Source organism: Artemia sp. Qi Xiang Cuo, chromosome 9 (genome assembly GCF_049724085.1).
Source record: "Artemia sp. Qi Xiang Cuo chromosome 9, ASM4972408v1, whole genome shotgun sequence".
NCBI classification, from domain to species: Eukaryota; Metazoa; Arthropoda; class Branchiopoda; order Anostraca; family Artemiidae; genus Artemia; species Artemia sp. Qi Xiang Cuo.
Window position 1 is genome coordinate 63,458,769 of NC_142802.1, and position 21,322 is coordinate 63,480,090.

The 21,322-nt window shown below is 36.7% G+C and overlaps 1 protein-coding gene across 1 annotated transcript in view; it reads right to left on the minus strand.

Annotated features, from left to right (window-relative positions):
- LOC148948918 (uncharacterized) overlaps positions 1-21,322 on the minus strand; it is a 63,701-nt gene that overhangs the window by 4,535 nt on the left and 37,844 nt on the right. The window contains exon 3 of the mRNA XM_089095054.1: positions 3,461-3,749. Coding sequence (XP_088951180.1) covers positions 3,461-3,749 — 289 coding nt within the window. The remainder of the gene's footprint in view (positions 1-3,460; positions 3,750-21,322) is intronic.

Consider the following 21,322-nt stretch of genomic DNA (forward strand, 5'->3'; position numbering starts at 1 on the left):
TGAGAACATTGCTGAATTTAGTCGACAGAGAAAATCTTATGAACGAACATAAAACTTAAATGCACATCCTCAAGGCAGGGTCGAAGACAACTTTATTTGGGAGGCAGTAGACGATTTTTCACAACGCTTAGGTATTACGAACCGTATTCAAGTAATGATATGAGTTTCTAAGTCAAATAATTCATAGAGTTTGGAGATGAAGAATATTGCATTAATAGTTGAGTTGTTGTGCATTATATCTCACCCACCGCTGTATACTGTACAAGGTAAATAAAATAGGATGAAAATGTAATAGTTTAGAAACAAATTTAGGCTATATATTTGCACATTAGGGGGGTGGGGGTAAAGCATAGCATATATTAAATACGTAACCTAGCCTAGGCACCTTCCCCCCACCCTAAACCCCAAAAAACAACAGTTTAAATATTGTAAATTCAATAAGAAATCACGCTTTGCGATCAATTTATCTAGCAAATACCTGTTTGTCTTGTTTCCTGTAGTATTTCTTTGTACAATATATAGCAGTGGGTAAGATAAAATGCACAAGTACCAACAGTTGTTTAGAGATTGCTTATATCCTTTGGGCATTATGAATTATTAGCAGATAACGTCCGACCTCCCGATTGGTATTCCTCTGTCTAGTCGACTACCGATAAGAGGCATATTTCTAATGAAGTTGCAGACATTAACTGCCGTACGTTGCGTTTTGGGGAAAAAAATCGACAATTTTGGGAGTTGCTAACGATTTTCTTTTCACCGAAGACTTGCAGATCTGAATGCGCTGAAATATTTCAATGTATGCAAGTGCATGCCAATACATTTGCGTGTGACACATGTTACGAAAGCCTGAAACATGTTACGAAAGCATGTGACACATGTTACGAAAGCCGCGGTTCAATCCTCTTTCTCTTTTCCCTATCGATTTTTGAAACTGAAAATTAATTTTTTCATACATCTCGATCGCAATTGTTATACATTTTGAGATGCGAGTATTTAACAAATTTTGCACGAGCAATTTTTAATTTGTATCGTTTTTGTGATTTTCTGGAAAGTAATTTTATTTTGTTTTGAACGTTTGTCTCTTTCGTTTTTTTATGACGTATAAAACAAGCACCTGGACGGGAATGGGGAGGAGGTACAAATACTTCCTGAAAGATTTTATGGTATAGTATGAGATGATTTGGTATGTTTCTGCAGTTTTGGCCTGAGTTGTCCAATTTGTTCGATCTTTAGTTTGAGCAAAATTTTTAACTACATGTGTTAGCTGTTGTCGCCTTAAATAACAATACCAATGCCGTATCCAGGGGGTTAAGGGGTTTCACCCCCCCCCCAAAAAAAATGTGTCTGACTCATAAAAAAGTAACACAAATGGATATAAACAATGTTTGGATGCGTTTTTTGTGTACCCCCTCCTCAAACAAAAATTCTGGATACGGTCCTGACCAATGTACTTTAAATTACTTGATATTAATAGGTGCGTACGGTCCAAGCTTTAGGAGGAGGCAGAATCTGAAATACCAAGATGAAGGATTACAGGGAACATTCCCCCCTCCCCCCAAAAAAATTGGCTGGAAGACCTCTTTAAATTCTAGAATAAATTTAAATAGCTTGGCACAAAAAATCGACGTTTTAATGCTTCATCTCTTGCTTCTATCTCCAGCCAAGAATCCTCTGAGGCCCTATCTAAGGGTAGAACCCACATGCACCTTTGGTACCGATGTTGATAGTCTTGCGACTATAGGCTTAAAAGACATAGACCCCCTCTTTTTTTAGCCTTTTCAAATAGTACAAATCAAAGGAGTCTTGCCTAGAAATGACATTTAAAAAGTTCTGAAAAGCCACATCAGATAAGGTAGATTGTTTCATTACAATTTTAATTACCAGAAGTAATTGTTTTCCGAGAAATGTCTTGTACACTCAAGAAGATAGTCAACGTTATTTTAATCTTATTCCTAAGTAGAAGAGCCATTTCTAACTTTGTAACATCCAAAGCCACTAACAATATAAGATCCTTCTAAGTGGGAGTAGCCGAGGGTATATTCCACAAAGAAAGAAAAACGAGCAAAAATGGGGTTTTTAAAGGCCAAATGAAAATACTGAAAAAACACACCAAAGCGAATATTTCGAGAGGACAGACGCCTCTCTTCTTCAGCGCGAAACGAAATAATGTATTTAAGGAAAATGCCGAAGAAAAAAAAAACAACAAAAAACAAACGCGGAAAGTCAATGTGAAAAGAACCAAAAAACCAATGAAAAAACCAAAAAATTAAAAGATAAATAAAATTCAATAAAAACCAATGAAACTCAATACACTTATTATAGACCCAGAAAAACTATCAGATCCCAAATTTATCAAGGTAAAGACCCTATCTCGATAGGTGAAAAGTCCGGTGTCTACAGAATTCCTTGTTCGTGTGGTCTTTGGTATATCGGAAGAACTGATCAGTGACTCACGGATAGATTAACTCAGCACTCTAGTTCAATTAATAATACACTTAAAAAGCAGAAAAACCAAGCAAATTTTGACTCTGCCCTTGCAGAGCACATTTTTGAAAAACCAGACCATACTATTTTGTTTAATCAAGCTAGCCTAATTTCGCATGACAAAGGTATTGTCGAGCACTACAGAGAAGCTGTTGAAATTTATAAATACCAACATTTAGGCCTAGCTTTAAACAGAGATTCCGGTGATTTAAGAATAAACGAGTCATATTTCGGTTTTCTCAAAAGTGAAGCCGATACTTTAGTTATCCCTGAAATAAACCTTGAACCACTTTCCCAGTCATATAATCAAACACGGGAACAACAACTTAGGTCTCAAATGGTGTCTGCAAGAAATGCAATAATTAAAATCCGAAATCAGATGACATAGTTCTCCAACTTATTTAATTTATGGTTCGTTTTATCTTTGAGTGAATGAATTGTTTTCTTTTCTTTTATTTCTCAGTTGTTCGCTAGTATCCGTCGATAAAAGTTCATAATTTTTTGGATTTTGTGCAAATCGCTGGTATTGGCGAATAACTCAATTTTATGGTTGTTAGGTATTTTGTTTTATTTCTTATAATTTTTTGGCTTTTATTGAATTTTAATCATCTTTTAAGTTTTTGGTTTTTTCTTTGGTTTTTTGGTTCTTTTCACATTGACTTTCCGCGTTTGTTTTTTTTTGTTGCTTTTCTTCGGCTTTTTCTTTCCTTGGATACAACATTTCGTTTCGCGCTGAAGAAGAGAGGCGTTTGTCCTCTCGAAATATTCGCTTTGTTGTGTTTTTACAGTATTTTCATTTGGCCTTTAAAAACCCTATTTATGTTCGTTTTTCTTTCTTTATGTTATGCCAGGCCAATGTGGTTTAAGAAATTATCTTTGAGGGTATATTCCCTAAAATATTTCTCAAAATTCACCATTTAAGCTTAGAAGAACGATATTCACCTAATTATGTTTTTTTAAGCTTTAAAAATATTACCTGGACTTTGAAAAATGTTGCTGTACTTCTATATTCGGAGGTTAGAGGATTGGCAAGCTCTCCTGACCAGTCAATTCCGTTTACGACACGAAGAGACGCCGCAATTTTACATGAATCGATACACGTGCCATTCACACGAGGAACAGGGGGGAGGGTAGTTGTCATCGGTCGTAAGGTTGTCGTCATTGTAGTTAGTTCAACAAAAGAAATTGGCACTGAAATAGGTGTAGTAGAGCGAAGTGTTGCTGTAGTGTTAGGAGTAGGCCATCCTGTAAACTCTGTAGTAGCTCTGTAATTAAATAGATTCATTAAAGTATTTATAAGCTACATCTAATGATCCAAAGTCTCATATCTGTTTGCTTAAAAGTTTCTGCCACCACAAAAAGATCATATACTGATTTAAAAAGGAATGATACGCTCTGTAATGTTTTCCAACCTCCAAATATATATATACAGTATATATATATATATATATATATATATATATATATATATATATATATATATATATATATATATATATTATATATATATATATATATATATATATATATATATATATATATATATATATATATATATATTCCTCGTTTTCATTTGTTTGTCACATAACTTTGTTAAATTCGTGAATCGTTTTTCGACCACTTCCGACCGTTCAATTACTTCCAAATTTTATCATCCAGGCCTATGCACTCCCGATGACAGTACAATAATAAAACGTCAAAATCCCCCCCCCCCTTATATGTTTTCCCTGGTATAAATAAAACAACATAAATGGTTGATTAGGCACAGCAAAAAGTATAAAACAAAGAGCAGTATAAAAAAGCACAGCAGTAACAGTACTTGACTCTGGCTGCAATAATTCAGGTTCGAATCTTAGATCAGATAAATTTTTGTCTTAGAGAAGACTAGAACGTCGAAAATAATACATATAATTCTTTTCTAAACTCACTTTCAAAATGGACTAATAAGTAGAATCTTTTTTTCCTCGAGAATCCATGAATATAAGTGAAAACGAGGGGCGCAGAAACGATTGGGCTTTACATAACTAGACCTTTTTTTTTTAACTCGTTTTCCTCAACTCAACGACTTTTTCATTTATGCCTTTATAACTTAGATCAATTTGATATCTATACTATGCAAAACTCGATCCGTCCCCCCCCCCGTCTTCACTTGTATTCATAGATTCTTAAGAAAAAAAACTTTACTTTTTAATCCATTTTGAAAACGATTTTTGAAAAATATAGAAATTATTACTGTATTTTGGAGTCTTAGATCAATTAAAAAGATTATCATAATAATCAAAAAATACCGAAGTAGCATTACCAATAGAGTCTTAAATTTCGGTTGGCGTGTAAAACAAACGTATACGGCACAAAAAAAATAACAAACTTTGACATACAAAGATAGTAAGGTTGTCCACCCCTGCCTAGAGTGCACCCCTTCAATATACCTTAATTGGTCTCCCTTGAACGCACTATCCATGTAGCGTATGTTTGAGAAGGACGAAGACTGTTTTATTTACCGTATCATAAAAGTACCGCACATCCGTAATTCAAGACTGCAGCCATGGTTGCTACCTGAACAATGTTAGTAAAAGTGACAAGTCACATTTTTAAGCGTCTCAAATTTTGGTTTTTACTCATTAGAATCACAGTTTAATTAAATATAGACCAAATTCTTACATTGGATCTTAACATTATAAGTTAGAAAAATAAGCACATAGATCAAATTCTGGCTCCAGAAAAAGCGACGTTTCGTGTTTTTAATGGCGCAACCTCATTTATTAGTTGATTCAACAAAGCAGTGCTTAACCCCCCCTTCCCCCCCCAAAAAAAAATAATGATTTTTATGAACACATCAATATTTTCATGTAAACAGACTGTTTTGACAATTTTACAACAACCCTTCCCCTGTCCCATAATTAGCTCTGGGGTACGTAAATACCACCAGCAAATTTTCAAAGGAGAGGGAGGGGGCAAGTACTACCAGTTGTTTCGTTTTTACCAAGATTTAATTGGGAGTATTTGCCATTTTTCCCTTTTTATTCACCTCTTTAATTCCTTCTTCTGTCATAGGGGACCAGTGTCTTATGCATGGCCGTATTCAAGATTTTTGATGGGAAGGGGGGTTAATTTTTTTTTTTTAACGCATTAAGAATTGGTTTATATGCATTTTTGTTGTGTTTTTACGAGTCGGGCAAACACTTGGGGGGGGGGGGTCAAACTCCTTGAACCTACCCCTGGATACAATATCCTGGTGGCGGCCATGCCTGTGTAGATCCCAGATAGTCATCACAGGTTTGTTTTTATTCGTCTCTCCACTTGTATGCTAAGCAGAGAAAAGATGTGAAAAGAATATGTCCTTCCTTTTATGGAAGCAGGAATTCCGGTTTTTGACAGTGACTGAGGGCACTTTGTGACGGAATTATTTTCTCTGAATTCTTTATGTTGCAATTGCTGTGCTTTTTATAGTTAAGGAATTTTGATTATAGTCTAAACCGGAAACTTAGTGGTTTCATAGATTAATTATTCTTTACGTAGTCTGGGTATCTTTACCAAGACTGAATTCTAATCATAGAAGTTTTTGAACTCAAATTAAAAAGTAAAAGTCATTATCAAAATCTGTTTACCAAAAAGTCGTGTTCATAGATTCGCAGGGTCAAAACCTTTGGGGGAGGATATCAGAAATTTCTTTCTAATTATACGGATTAGATTCGACAGTTTTCTCTATTTGCTCTCTTGCTGTAGAATTTTTAGATACTAGGCTTTTGTTCATTTAATTTACTTCTTACCGCGGCCATATCTAGGGGGCGGCCTGGGTTTGACCCCCTCCCCCCCAAAAAGAAATGACCAAATCGTTAAAAAGTAACAAAAATACATATAAAAAAAAATGTTCGACTCGCCTTGTAGAGTTTTTGTGCAATCCCTCCCCCGAATAAAAATCCTGGAGGTACTTGTGTATTATCCAGAACACACTCGATAAATTTGTTCTGTTAGATCTGAGAAAACTGGTTTGTCTGTCTGCAATAGGCTATAATTAGCTTAGTCAGAAAAATAACGACACAGATAGATTTTAATTAAATATTTAATATATAGAGGTTGTTAGGTTAGGTATTTAACATAATGCGTTCTGGGCGGCCTCCTTTCGATATTTTTTTGTTGTAGTTTCCATAATTGTGTTAATAAAGTCTTATATTTTCACCATATTTTGGTATATCTCATTATGATTAACCTAGCTTCACTTCTTGAGTGTGTTCTTGATAATACACAAGTACCATCCTGGATACAGCCTTGCAAACTACTGAACTCCGTCTCCTTAAGTTTTTTTCATATTTTTTTTTTTTTTTTCGTGGACAAGGGTATTTGGTTTTGAGACCAAAATATCTGGAAAATAGTTGCGTTATTGTTCGCTGTTTCCTATTAAAAGTTTCACCTGTGTTTTATTTACATGTTTTCTCCTCATTTACTTTCTTAAATTGAAAGGCAGTGTCACCCGAAGAATCATTCAGCACGAGAGCCAAACTCACAAGAAGGAGGTAGGGAGAATGGCTCTTGAAGCATGGTCTTAATATTAAAATTAGAACAAATTACGGCTGAAAACAAACATTTTTGGGGATTGACAATCCCCACCGCCTACCCTGATGAGATCGACCGATAAACTTTTTATTGTGAGTGTGAACATCTATGAAATCTTGTGATTTTAAAGCAGCATTATAATGCATATCCATGAAGACTTCTACATATATCACATCTCTGGCCAAGTATTTGTGTCTAGGCAGTTCCTGTCAAACGGTTCGTTTTTACGAACTGTAAGAGAGGAGGGACCCGTTCCAACAGTAACCAAAACTCTAAAAATATAATTTTTAAAACATATAAACATAAAAAATGCTTTTCATGATGAATCTAAGTGTGAAATATTCAGTAGGGTTAAAGTTAATCATCAAAAGTAATTAGCGGAGAAAGTTCACATAATTTTATAACAAGGGGGAAAGCAACCCCAAAAGAGGTTTTCTGGATAAGGATATACCATCAAATTCAGCATTTTCGAGAACTCTATAACAGGGGTTTCAGGTTCTTGTACGCAAAAACACAAAATTTTGCACTTTTTCCGAGAAAGTTGACAGTGGATGGGAATTTATTTGTCTTTTTTAGGGAAGATCGTGGCGAGTCAATGATCGGAGAGTATTGGGTGAAGGCCCATTCAAAATACAGTTCAGATTGAAGCCTGTGTAACAAAACCGGTACAGCCACTGTGGCAAGGTTAAAGGTACCAATTGGGGGGGGGGACAACCCACCCTATAGATTTTCAAGAAAACACTTTTTTGTTTTCATTTAAAACATAAAAAAATACCCCCTCCGCATAGGTTTCAAAAAATACGTTTTTGTATTTTTGTTAAAAATCGAAAAAATGATCGTCCACTTACTTATTTGTGAATTGTGTCCCTAAAAAAGATACCAAAAATATGAAGAATTGTTACGTTTATACAGAAGGATTCGCAAGCAAATCAAACAGTTCGTGGTAACGAACTGTAAGTAAGGAGCGACCCGGCTCAATGGTAACCGAAACTCTAAAAAACGGGATTTTGATACCAATAGATACATCAAAAGAATCAGATTTCAAATCTGATTTCAAATATATAAGTTTCATTAAGTTTAATCTTACCCATCAAAAGTTACGCGCCTGAGAAAATTTGGCTGATTTTCGAAAAAAGGGGGAAAGACCCCCTATAAATTATAGAACCTTAATGAAAATCACACCATCATATTCAGCGTATCAGAGAACCCTACTGTAGAGTTTTCAAGCTCCTATCTACAAAAATGTGGAATTTTCCATTTTTGGCCAGAAGAAAGATCACGGATGCGTGTTTATTTGTTTGTTTGTTTGTTTGTTTTTTGGTTTTTTTTTTCCCCAGGGGTGATCGTATCGACCCATTGGTTCTAGAATGTTGCGGGAGGGTTCATTGGACCAGAAATTAAAAGTTCTAGTGCCCTTTTTAAGTGACCAAAAAAATGGAGGGCAACTAGGCCCCCTCCCACGCTCATTTTTTTCCCAAGGTCACCCAATAAAAATTTTGACATTTCAATTTTGTTCATCATTGTCTAAAATATAATAAATATGTCTTTTAGGATGACTTTATCCCCCACAGTCCCCGGGGGGTGTTCTGAAAGTTTTTAAATTTAATCAATTTTAACAGAGATGTGTTTGTTGGTGTAAGAAGCCAGAAGTGGTCTGATGATATGGTGGCGGGGAGGGGGGTGAAGGCGATGGTCATGTGCGCTATGGAAGGACAGTGCTATGACGTGGGCTCAGGATTTCACAGCATTATTAAAGAAAAAGATCAGGAATTAAATAAAAAAGAACAAGTTTTTCAACTGATCAAATGATTGTGATTAAGAGGTCATTTTTAAAGAACTGGAAAAAAAATTCGAACTATAGTTTAAAGAGCAGGGTATTGACTAGGGGGCGAACCCCCTAATATACGTGTTAAAAATTTATAAATATAGAAGTTCGTTACGTAAGTTAATTCTAAGTTACGTATATTTATTACTAATAAAAACGTTCGTAAATAAAATTAAACAAGTTTCGAAAAAGCCATTTAACCAAATATAATATGCAAATTTTGTTTTAATTATTCATGTACGGTGAGCCAAAATCAAAACCTGCATTAATTCAAAAACGTTCAAAAATTAAATAAAAAAAACAAGTTTTTTTAACTGAAAGTAAGGAACGACGTTAAAACTTAAAACGAACAGAAATTATTCCGTATATGAAGGGGGCTGTCCCCCTCCTCAACGCCTCGCTCTTTACGCTAAAGTTTGACTTTCTCACAACTCTATTTTTTAAACAATAAAAAAACTTTAGCGTAAAGAGCAAGGCGTTGAGGAGGGGGACAGCCCCCTTCATATACGGAATAATTTCTGTTCGTTTTAAGTTTTAACGTCGTTCCTTACTTTCAGTTAAAAAAACTTGTTTTTTTTATTTAATCTTCTAAGAAATGAAGGCTTTTTATGCAATATCGAAAAATGTTTCAGCAAATACTTTCCATAAAAGTTTTATGGAAAAATACGAAAAAAATGTCAATATAGAAAAATGTCAATATGGAAAGAGGTTTTTAGAAAGACATGTCGACAAAAGACCACAATTTATGCAAATTAACAGTTTCAAAAAAAAAGTTTATGATTGACCGAGTTAGAAAATAGAAAAAGTTAATACATTGCTAAAAATCTAGACCACACAGAAATTTTCAAAATAAAATTTTAGAATCCCAAAGATCTTCCCCTTTTTACGGAAATTTCAACAACATAAAGCATTATTGACCCTAGTACTAACTGATAACGCATAGGAGAAAGGTGAGCAAGCATATTTAGTATTTTGAACAGAACACTGAGCGTAGATGTAGATTTGTATGATTAAAGGATTCTATCCTCTTCTTCTCCCTTTATCCCCCCAAAGTCGTACATTAAGTGTTACTAATACCAACCAATTGACCCTAGAACAAGGCCGTATCCAAGGCGGGGGGTTTTCAGGGTTTAAACCTCCCCCTCAAAAAATAAAAACTTGCCCGACTCTCAAAAATGAAGCAAAAATGCACATAAAAGTTTTTTTGATGTTTTTTAAGTTTTTTTTGTAAGCCCTTTCCTCCCCGAACAAAATCCAGGACAGGTTCTTGCCGTAGAGCATTGAAAGGTGGCACTTTTGAATGATTATTATGAGTTCTATGGCCCTCATTAACAGTAGAAGAGGATTTAAAAGTAGCAAGCCTTCCTCCTTGCCTTTAGGGCCTGAATCCTGCCGTGCTTCAAAATAGTCATTGTAATGAGAAATACTGGAAAATTTTAAACAATTACTAATTACCATATATATGAAAGGAAGCTGCATGACCCCCCCTCTAATTGATGCCGCTGCTTATTTTCAGGATAATTTATATAAACTGATGTCTAGAAATACAAATTCGTTGAATTTGGTATTTTGGTATTCACCACTCTTCATCACTTTCTTTTTTTTGAAGAGGAAAAAAGAGATAAAGAGGAAATGACTAAACATTTTAGGAAAACTGCATTTGTTTTGCGTAGAAATGATACCACTTTGACTTTTTTTCGTTATTAGTTGTCTTTAGCTAAGTAACAATCAGAAATGGAAATTAGAAAACTTTTTCTGTTATGGAAGCGTAAAAGGAAGAAGAAAACTTCCTCTGAATATATTTATTGCATTTCTGTTCCATTGTGCAGTATCTTCCGGGTTTTTGTGCGTTTCTACAAAAGAAATAAACAAACAAAAATAAAGTACTTAACCTTGTATGTGGTGCTTTTAGCGCAAAAATACGAAAAAAAGTATCTTTCTCAGGTTAAAAAAAAAGACAATTAATCAAAATTATCAGGTGACAGCTGCAAGAAGTACAGCAAACAAACAAAAGAGAAAAAAAAATGCAAGAAGCTGTGCAAACGAGAATTAAACGACGTTTAAAATTGGAAAAATTTGAAAGTCATGGCGTATATTACAGTCAAATGCTCATTGTTGAATGACTAAGGAATTCAGAAATAAACAAATTCAGAAGGACGCAAGATCAGTAATGAAGTCGTCCCAAAACTGACATGTCGTTTTGTGCTGCACACAAAAATATAGCTGACAATAAATACTATGTGCAGTACAAAAAGAGGTACTAGTACATTAAACGGACACTTTTATATACTGCATATGGAATGTCAAACGGGAGATGCTACAAATACCGGGACAGATACCCGGTACTAAAACAGTTGTTAGAGTGGAATTGAGTGAAACGGGTGATCTAACATGAATGTTAAAATAACAATTTGGGAATTGTTATTTATATCATTCTTATAATTTTGTTCATAGACCATTTTAACCGGGTATCTGCCTCTGGTTAGGTTTCGTATTTAATATATGGTATGCTTTACCCCCCACCCCCACCCCAAGTGTGCAAATATATAGCCCAAATTTGTTTATAAACTATTATATATTCATCCCATTTTATTTCATTAGCATTAACCAAACTTGACTTCTTTAGCAGTATTTAGAAGTGTCCGTATATTGCACCAGTTACCCAAAAAGATTTTTAAAAGTAGACAACGAATTATATTGCAACCCGGATATAGATATCACAAACCAAGACCCTGCCGCTCTCCACCGCCTGGTGTATAACTAGGACTGCCATTTGTTTTGTGACGAGCGTCACGCTTTTACCTCACCGAGCCTCTTGGCGCTGCACATGGAACACTTGACGTCACACGTGACAGAGTTCTGCCGCATGTCGTGTGCGCTACCTTTTTGTATATGAATTTAAAAGTTTGATACCCCTCGTCATTAACAGAAGGATATATTTCGATATGTTTTGCCATATAAGAAATCCTGACCGTTATTCGTCAATATTTAGGGTCATCTTTGTAAATTCAGTATGGTCGAAAAAAGGAGATGTGAATGGGATAATTGCTATTTGTTTCACAATTAAATATTTTTGAGGTAGAGATTGCGAATAAGATATGAAGCCAGATTGTATTCAACATACCAGTATGCAAGAGGACGGGGAGCCAGAAAAAGGTACTTATCTGTTACACACTTGAGAATTTGAATCTATAAAATCAGACAATAGCCGTTTTATTGCTGGTTGTATACGGATACAATTAGCTTCGGCTCAGCAGAAAACTACATTGTACCTATATTTTAATAAATATTTTAGCGGGTATTTTGGTTAGACTAGGTTACATTTTGCATGCAGTCCCGCTATACTTAACCCCCAACCCCCCTAATGTGCAAATATACAGTCCGAATTATAAATATCACCCCGTACTTGTACATCTAAATCCTCGAGTATGTACTGGCTAAGTACCCAGAAAAATTCCCACCCAGGTAATTGTGGCGAATTTGACTCCGCCCCCTAGATTGTTCTTTTTTCATTGATGCTCCTCAGATGTTCTACATTCTTTTTGATGTTCAAACACCAAAAAGTGAATTTTGAACACTAGACTTTATTATTATTATGGGGGATTTACCAAACTGAGTTGGAGCTCAGGTCATAAAGGCTGAATCAGTGGTGGGGAAACTAATTTTTATTTTCCCTATCCTTATCACATATTTTTTCAGGTGTCGTACATTACCATTCTAACTATATCCTGTAGCTTAACATCCTGTTTATGAAATGGCTCCAATCAGTATTTAATCCCGGCTGGACATTCTTCTATTTGACCCCTTCTTGTTTCCCCGGTCATCCCAACTTTTTGGTAAACTGGAGAATCGCCTCTTTCTATTCAGGTGAGAAGATTCTGAAAATCCCCAATACCTCTTGAGGCCTCAATAGCCACCATCAGACCTAATAAGTGGTTAGAGATTTTTAGTCCGCGTCGGGTCAAACCTTGGAATCACTTCCTTTGTTTCTTTGCATCTCACTTTAGGTTCAAGACGTCTACCCCCCCCCCCTCCGGCGATCACCCCCCCCTCCAGGAAGATACTCCCGCATAAAATACCCCCCCCCCCCACGGAAAATACCCCCGCGTAAAATACCCCCCCCCCCACGGAAAATATCCCCGAAAAATATCTCCCCCCTCCCCGAGGAAAATACCCCCCGTGGAAAATAAGGTTTCTAAATTTGAAAATTTTATCTGAGTTTTACTATTTTAATTTTCGCATCGGAGTAGAATTGTGTAACATGTGCGCTGTGTGCCACTCCCTAAAACATACGCTACGTAGTATTCGATAACGAATCGGTTGTTTCGTTTGCTCCTTCATTAATTAGAAAATAAATTTGGGCTATATATTTGCATATTAGAAGGGGGGGGGGGTAAAGTATAGCGGGTCTGCATCCAAAATTTTGTTGGTACAATTATTCTGCCTATTAGATTGATATAAAAAGAAGTGTATTTTAAAGTCAATTGTACGGTCATGAACACAGTAAAATAACATAAATGAATACAGTGAAGGGGGGCAGTGTTTAACCCCCCGGAAAATACTGCAACGCAGAAAATCCCTCCGAAAAATGTCATCTCACGAAAAATACCCCCCCCCCCCACGGAAATTAACCCCCAAAGAAAATACCCCCTCCTTGGAAAATACCCTCGCGGAAAATACCCTTCCCCCTGTTTAAAGTAATGTTTCTAAATTTGAAACTTTTATTTTTTTTTTTTTTAGTTTCGTTGAAAAGTGCTAAGGAACGGGAAAAAGAGGAATTTACACACCAGAATTATCTTAAAAACTTAGAAAAAAAAACACAAATCCATCTTTGTTGAATAGACTTCCACATGAACTTTTGCAATTTTTGGCAGTAGCGGGTGCCAAGGGGGGGGGGGTGTATTTACCGGGGGTAAAGAGTTTGGACAGTTTGAAGTCAGAAAACAATTCTTTCTAGGTATATGGCCACTAAAAAATGGAAATTTTGATAACTAAAAAAAAATAAAAAAAAATCCCAGTATAAAGTAAATGTAATGTTTCATTTAAGTGTTTTTTCCAAGCGTTAAATGTTTTTTTTTCGATGACTTTTTTTTCAAGTATTAAACACTATTATTAGGTTAATGTAGTGTTTCATTCAGTGTTTTATGATGATCACTAATCAAAGTTTGTTATTTGTGCCTTTCATTTATATTATTTTACTGTGTTCATGGCCGTATATTTGGATTTAAAATACACTTATCTATCTATCTATCTAATATGCAGAATAATTTTACCAAATACATTTTGCATGCAGACCCGCAATACTTTACCCCCCCCCCCCCGCCCTAATGTGCAAATCTATAGCCCAAATTTATTTCTAAAGAAACAAAGAAACTAACGAAAAAACCAGTGTGTTCTCGAATTTTACACAGCGTAAACTCGAGTGAGTGGCGCATAATACACAAGTACCAAATTTCATTTCCCCTACGGAAATTAAAAAAAAATAAACTGAAATAAAATTCTCAAATATGGAAAGCCTTATTTTCCACGAGGGGTATTTTCCGGGGGGGGGGGATATTTTCCGCGGGGGTGGGAGGTAGGTATTTTCCGGGGGGATATTTTACGGAGGGGGGGGGGTATTTTCCGCGGGAGGGTATTTTCCGGGGGGGGTATTTTCTGGGGAGGTATTTTCCGGGGGGTATTTTCCGGGGGTGGTGGTATTTTCCGGGGGGGGGGGGTAAATGCCGGCTACCAAAATTGCTGAAGATCTGGAGGATGTACCAGTAGGGTGACCGCAAAAAATCGATGTTGGAATTTTGTTTGTCTCAACCCCAAAAAATTATTCCCCTTTCCAGATATTGAGATGGCCAAAATTTGAACTCGATTAAGCGACGTCAACCGGTGCCGCTGGTCGCTCAAAGTTTGAAAAAAACAAAATTTTTGGCCAAAAAGCCGACGTATGGAGCCGTAACTCCAGGATGGTAAATAATACGCTTAATATCTCAAAAGAAAGCCAATGCTATTCTTAAAACTTTATAATCTACTTCTATACATAAATGTTCTCATTTTAGCGGAAACAGAGTTACAACAGTTTTTAGTCCCAATAACGCGACCTGGTACGTTTAGGGGTTTTAGGCGTTTACCCCCCCCCCCCGCCCCGCGGAAAATACCCCCCCCCCCCCCCATGGAAAAGAAGGCTTTCCCAACTTGAGAATTGTATTTGACTTTTTTTTTATTTCCGTAGGAGGAAGTAGTTTTGGTACTAGTGTATTATGCGCAACTAACTGAAATTTGTGCTGTGTAAAACTCGAGAACAAAACCGGTTTCTTCGTTAGTTTTTTTCAGCTTAGCGCGAGACAAGGCAAAGATAAGTGACAGAATACATGGGAAATATATAATTTGGGCTATATATTTGCACATAGGGGGGAAGGAGGGCAGTAGTGGATCCAGGGGGGGGGGCGATCGCCCCCCCCCCTGCTTGGGCAAAAAGATCTATCATTAGATTTTATGTGACTTGATTGCGATACCAACGCGTGGATCAACGCAACTTTGAAAAGCATAGGACGACACTTGGTCTGTCTGCCTTAAGTCTTTGGGGAATTGTCTAGAGTGTTTGGTGTCACCCGAAATTACAACAAGGCATTTTGAAGCTCGTCATCTCGTAAATCGTTGAAGTTTCAAAAAGTGTGCGCGTCAAAACAGGTTTCTTATTAAATTACTAATCAAAAATCTTGGAATGATTCCAATAACACATCCATCTTAGACCAAGTCGGGACTCTAGAAGGGTTTGAAAAGTATAAAACTTTTTACTAATATTAACAAGTTATGATTTATGATGTCGAAGTGAAAGCAGATAACTCTCGACAACTTTTTTGGTTCGGAAGCTAAAGCTAGGCAAGTGGATACTGGAACTGAAAATAGAAATAATGTGAGTTTCAGCGTTAATAGTGATTACAGGGCTTTGAATAATAGTGAGATAGTGCATGATTCGTTAGCATCAATCGAAGAGTGTAGCCCCAAGCCTAACACAAACATCGAAAATATAAGCACTTTCTACGAAAACTATATCGGAAGCTATATCGATAGAATTGAAAAACTGGATGATCGTACGGGATATCAATTGCTTCAGAACCGGTGGATTCCGCCGTCTAACTACAGCTTCCACTATTCAGTTCACAAGAAGCGAGGCAGGGACGGAAAGAGACTTTTCGATCGTACTCGCTTGGAAGAATTTCATTGGCTAGTACTTTCGAATAAGCTGAAGGGCTTATTCTGTAAATATTATATTTTATTTAACGTTTAAAGATGTGAAGGTTCCAATCAATTACAGAGGTTGGTGAAGAAGCCCACCGTGCATTTTCCAAAGCTAACTGGAAAAGACAGTGACTCGGTGTCTTATGAAAACAATCAGTTTCACCACAATTCAGTTTACCCAGGCAAGCATCTCCTTCCAAAGTATGACAACCCTGAAACCAACATTTAAGTCTTGTAAACAAACAAAGCAGTCATCAAGCCCAGGAAAATAGAGCGAGATTGAAGCCAATTGTAGAATCAATTGTTTTCTTGGGTCGACAGAACATTGCTCTTCGGGGCCAAAGAGATGATGAAGAATTATTGGCAGAAAAGGATCCATTGACAAACGAAGGGAACTTTCGAGGACTTTTAAGGTACCGTGTAAATAGTGGCGACATCACTTTAAAACAGCATTTGGAAAGCTCAAATGCAGATGCTACTTATATAAGCAAAAAAACAGAGAACGAATTAATTGAATCTTTTGCCATAGAGGTTCTAAAAGAAGTTCTTGCACGAATTCATTATGCCAAGTTTTACAGTGCGGTTTTTGATGAAACAACGGATGTGTCACACAAGTCACAACTGAGTATTGCCCTTTGCTACAATTACAATTGCACAAGACGTGAAGATTTCGTTGGTGTTTTAGACCTACACGAAACATGTTAATCGGACAGCATTGGAAACTTCAAACCGACCATTAAAGGGGAAACGCTTGGAAATGTTGTGTTGGATTTTCTTCGATCTCTTGGGCTAGACTTGGAAAAATGTTTGGGCATAGGCACTGATGGATGTGCTATGATGGTTTCAGAACATTGTGGAGCTGTAAAAGACGTTCAAAAGGTAGCAAAGAATGCCCTGCATTGCCCATGTTTCAGCCATACTCTAAATCTTTCCATGTCAAAAACTCCTTCTGTCCAGAGTGTTAGGGACTCCATCAGAATGATAAAAGAAATAGCTGCTTTTTTTGGTGCTTCTGCACAGCTCAATTACGTTTTAATCAGAGTAATGAAAGCACAGCTAACTGGCATGTGTGAAACACGCTGGATAGAAAGGCACGATTCCTTAATGCAGGTTGTGGTCGAGCTCCCTAAGATAGTGGAAGCTCTTGAGATCATCAGTGGCTGGGCAGAATCCACAACTGGAGCAAAACCAAAATCCTTATTGACTACTGTCACGTCCTCCTACCTGATAGCAACCATTTTCTCTCTTAGTAACATATCTGGACTAATTTTTCCGCTCAGTCGGCTATTTCAGAAGAAGAGCTTAGACCTCGCGTCTGCAGCAAGCTATGTTAAGGACCTTCTTACCCAGCTGCTAGTCAAGCGTCGGGAGAGTGAAAGCGAGTTTAAAAACAAATTTGACGAGGTAATTAAAGTGGCAACTGAGCTAGGTTTAGAAATAACAGTCCCAAGGATAGCGAAAAAGCAAATGAATCGGATTCATGTACCATTGAATTCACACGAGGACTATTATAGACGGTCAGTTTTTATTCCCCCATTGGACACACTCATTTTAGACTTAGAAAGCCGTTTTTTCGTTGAAACGCTGGACACTTTTAAGCTCAGTATTTTCTTGCCAATAAATTGTACGGAAACGAACAAACAACAATTCGCTAATACGATTCATGACTTGTCACAGCAATACTGGTCTGTAATGGGTTTCCCCTCCCAATTGGCTTGTGAATCTGCTCTGGCCGGAGAAGCGACAACATAGAAAACTTGGTGGCTTCATCTGAGAGAAAGCAATACCGACACAGGTGGAATACATGAAACACTAGGAGAACCTTTATAGAGACAGAACTGTGATGCTTATACTTTCTCCAATATTTCATTGCTCTTGCAGATTTTTATGACCCTACTTGTCAGTATTGCATCTGTTGAACAAAGTTTGTCTACCTTGAGAAGATTGAAAAGGTGGCTCAGAAATAAAATGACGGAAGAAAGACTCACCGGACTTGCCCTTCTTCATGTTCACCGTGATATTGACATAAGTGTAGAAAGTGTTATTGATAGATTTGCTAATAGTGGAAATAGGAGGCGATTATTTGTTATATAATATTGATAGTGTTTCTATAAATGTATTTTTGTGGATAGCTTTACTGAACCGACAGCTAAATGACGGATAGAAGCAAAGGCATGCAACTTTCAATATCAGTAAGGTACTTTAGGCTTAATTTCGAATGGGAATTTTTCGCCACGAGTCGCCCCCCCCCCCCCTTCCTAAAATCCTGGATCCGCATCTGAAGGAGGGTAAAGTATTTGGATAGTTTGGAGTCAGAAGACAATTCTTTCTAGGTATATGGCCACTAAAAAACTACAGAAGAATAACGAGGTATCTGGAAATTTTTTTAATTAATTAAAAAAAAAAAAAAAAAAAAAAAAAAAAAAAAAAATGCCAGTATAAAGTAAATGTTATGTTTTATTTAAGTGTTTTTTCTAAGTTTTAAGTGTTTTTTTTCAATGACCGTTTTTCCACGTATTAAGTACTATTATTAGGTTAATGTAGTGTTTCATTTAAGTGTATAATGACGATTGCTGATCAAAGTTTATGTTATTTGTGCCTTTCATTTATGCTATTTTACCGTGTTCATGGCCGTATATTTGGCTTTAAAATACACTTATTTATCTATCTATCTAATATGCAGAATAATTGTACCAAACAAATTTTACATGAGGACCCGCAATACTTTGCCCCCCCCCCCTAGTAAGCAAATCTATAGCCAAAATTTATTTCTAAAATAACGAAGAAACTAACGAAAAAACCGGTGTGTTCTCGAATTTAACACAGCGTAAACTTGAGTGAGTGGCGCATAATACACTAAGTTTTAAACTTGCTACTTACTTTAGTTAAAAAACCTTTACTATTTGCTTAATTACAATTCATGAAACTGTAAATTTTTGTGAATACAATACTTTTGGTAGCGCAGAAAAAACTAATCAATATTTCAATGATCTCTATTTGGATTTTGATGGATAATCAAAATGCAGAATAATTGTACCAAACATATTTTGCATGCAGACCCGCTATACCCCACCCCTTCCCCCCAATATGCATATCTATAGCCCAAATTTATTTCTAAATTAACGAATTTCTAAAAAAAAACTCGAATTTTACACAGCGTAAACTTGAGTGAGTGGCGCATAATACACAAGTACCAAAATTCCTTCCCCCTACGGAGATTAAAAAAATAAAACTCAAATAAAAATGGTCGAATTTGGAATAAAATACCCCCCCCCACGGAAAATACCCCCCGCGTAAAATAACCCCCCTCCCTCCCACGGAAAATATCCCCTGAAACATCCCCCCCGAGGAAAATATCCCCCGTGGAAAATAAGGCTATCCAAATTTGAGAATTTTATTTGAGTTTTACTTTTTTAATTTCTGTAGGGGGATGGAATTTTGGAACTTGTGTATTATGCGCCACTCACTCAAGTTTACGCTATGTAAAATTCCCCTACGGAAATTAAAAAAATAAAACTCAAATAAAAATGGTCGAATTTGGAATGCCTCATTTTCCATGGGGGTATTTCCCGGGGGGGGGGGGGGGGTAAAAGCCGGTCACCCTCACTTTACTATATACTCTATTCACAGTGGGATGTTACCAGTACAGAGATTTAGCTAGAGCTAATTTGAACCAATCGGATTTTTTGCAGAACTTTTCAGACAACTACTGCTAACAACTCACTTCAGCACCGATCCACCTGAAACCAACACAGCTACACACGCTCCTCCTCCATCCCAAAGTATTCTAAGCCCTACTCTCTACACCCATCCAAGAAGTTCCAATTTCCTATGTGGTTTCCCTAGGTGGTCGACAATGACGATCTTTGGCAATAATTCACCCTTCATCCGCAGAGCGTATCCTAGCCTCCTCAAACTTTCTTTCACCGTAGCCCTAGAAAGTTGGATTGAACCACATTTTTCATACAGCTTGAAAACACACAAAAAAAAAAATCTGATTGACTTAAATTAGCTCACCCGTGAGCAACAAGAATGAACTTTTAGAGGTTTTGCGAGTTCAGGGTGCTAGAATAGGTTTGAAAATTAATGTTATGAAGACTAAGTCACTAAGGCTAGGAATAAGTGAAGATGAAAAAGTGACGTTGGGTAAGAAAGACGGTGGGGGCATTGAAGATGTTCAAAGTAGAATAGCCAAGGCTCAGGGTGCTTTTTTTACAGTTGAAAAACGTTTGAAAGAATAGGAAGATAAGTCGCCAAACCAAGACTAGAATATTCGAAGCTACGGTGATGACAGTGGTCAATTGTGGTTCTGAAACATGGGCGCTCCGAAAAACGGATGACGATTTGCTCGATGTTTTCCAGAGAAATTTTTTACGGATTGTTCTGGGTACCCGGCTGACTGACCGTATTTCAAATAGCAGGCAGTACAAAAAGTGTGGTTAAATCTCGCTTTCCAGGGCTATAATGAGAAAAAGGTTGAGGTGACTAGGACACGCTCTGCGGATGAAGGATGACATAATGCCGAAGATTGTCCTTTTTGGCCAACCGCCTAGGACTAAACGATAAGCAGGTCGTCCGCGGTTGGGATGGGAGGATGACACAAAGAAAGATTTAAGGGAAATGGGAACTTCCTGGGAGGGTGTAAAGAGAGAGTCTTTGAATAGATTCAGACGGAGGAGCTTGCGTACCTGTGTTGACCTCAGATGGCTTGGTGCTGCGGTGAGTTGTCAATAGTAGTAGTAATAGTAGTAAATCTCGGTACTAATAAAATATCGTTGTCAACGGGTTGTTTACCCTGATGTTAATTCTTAAGGGCCCGACACACGTAGATTTTTTCGGGAACCGATTTCCGTAGCTCAGTGGGCAAGCGATAGCGGTACAAAAACATTGCGTTTTGCGCGGTAAAATTTTCAAACCCAAACATCATGGACACCAATTGTAGGTTATCAATAGCTGCATGATTGATCTCAATTTATTATTTAGTTCTTTATTATGATTAGCCTACTAAGTTCTTTTATTACTAACATTTGTATTATTTAAAAAATTTTATTTCATTAAAAGTTTAATTAAATTTTAAATTATTTTAATATTAAATTATGAAATTATTTATCATTAATGTACTTGATAATAATTAATATTATTTCATTCCTTCGATTTTCCTGCTGAAGAGAAGGAAACGACTGAGGATTTCTTTTTTTTTTATGATCACGAATTTACGATGAAATT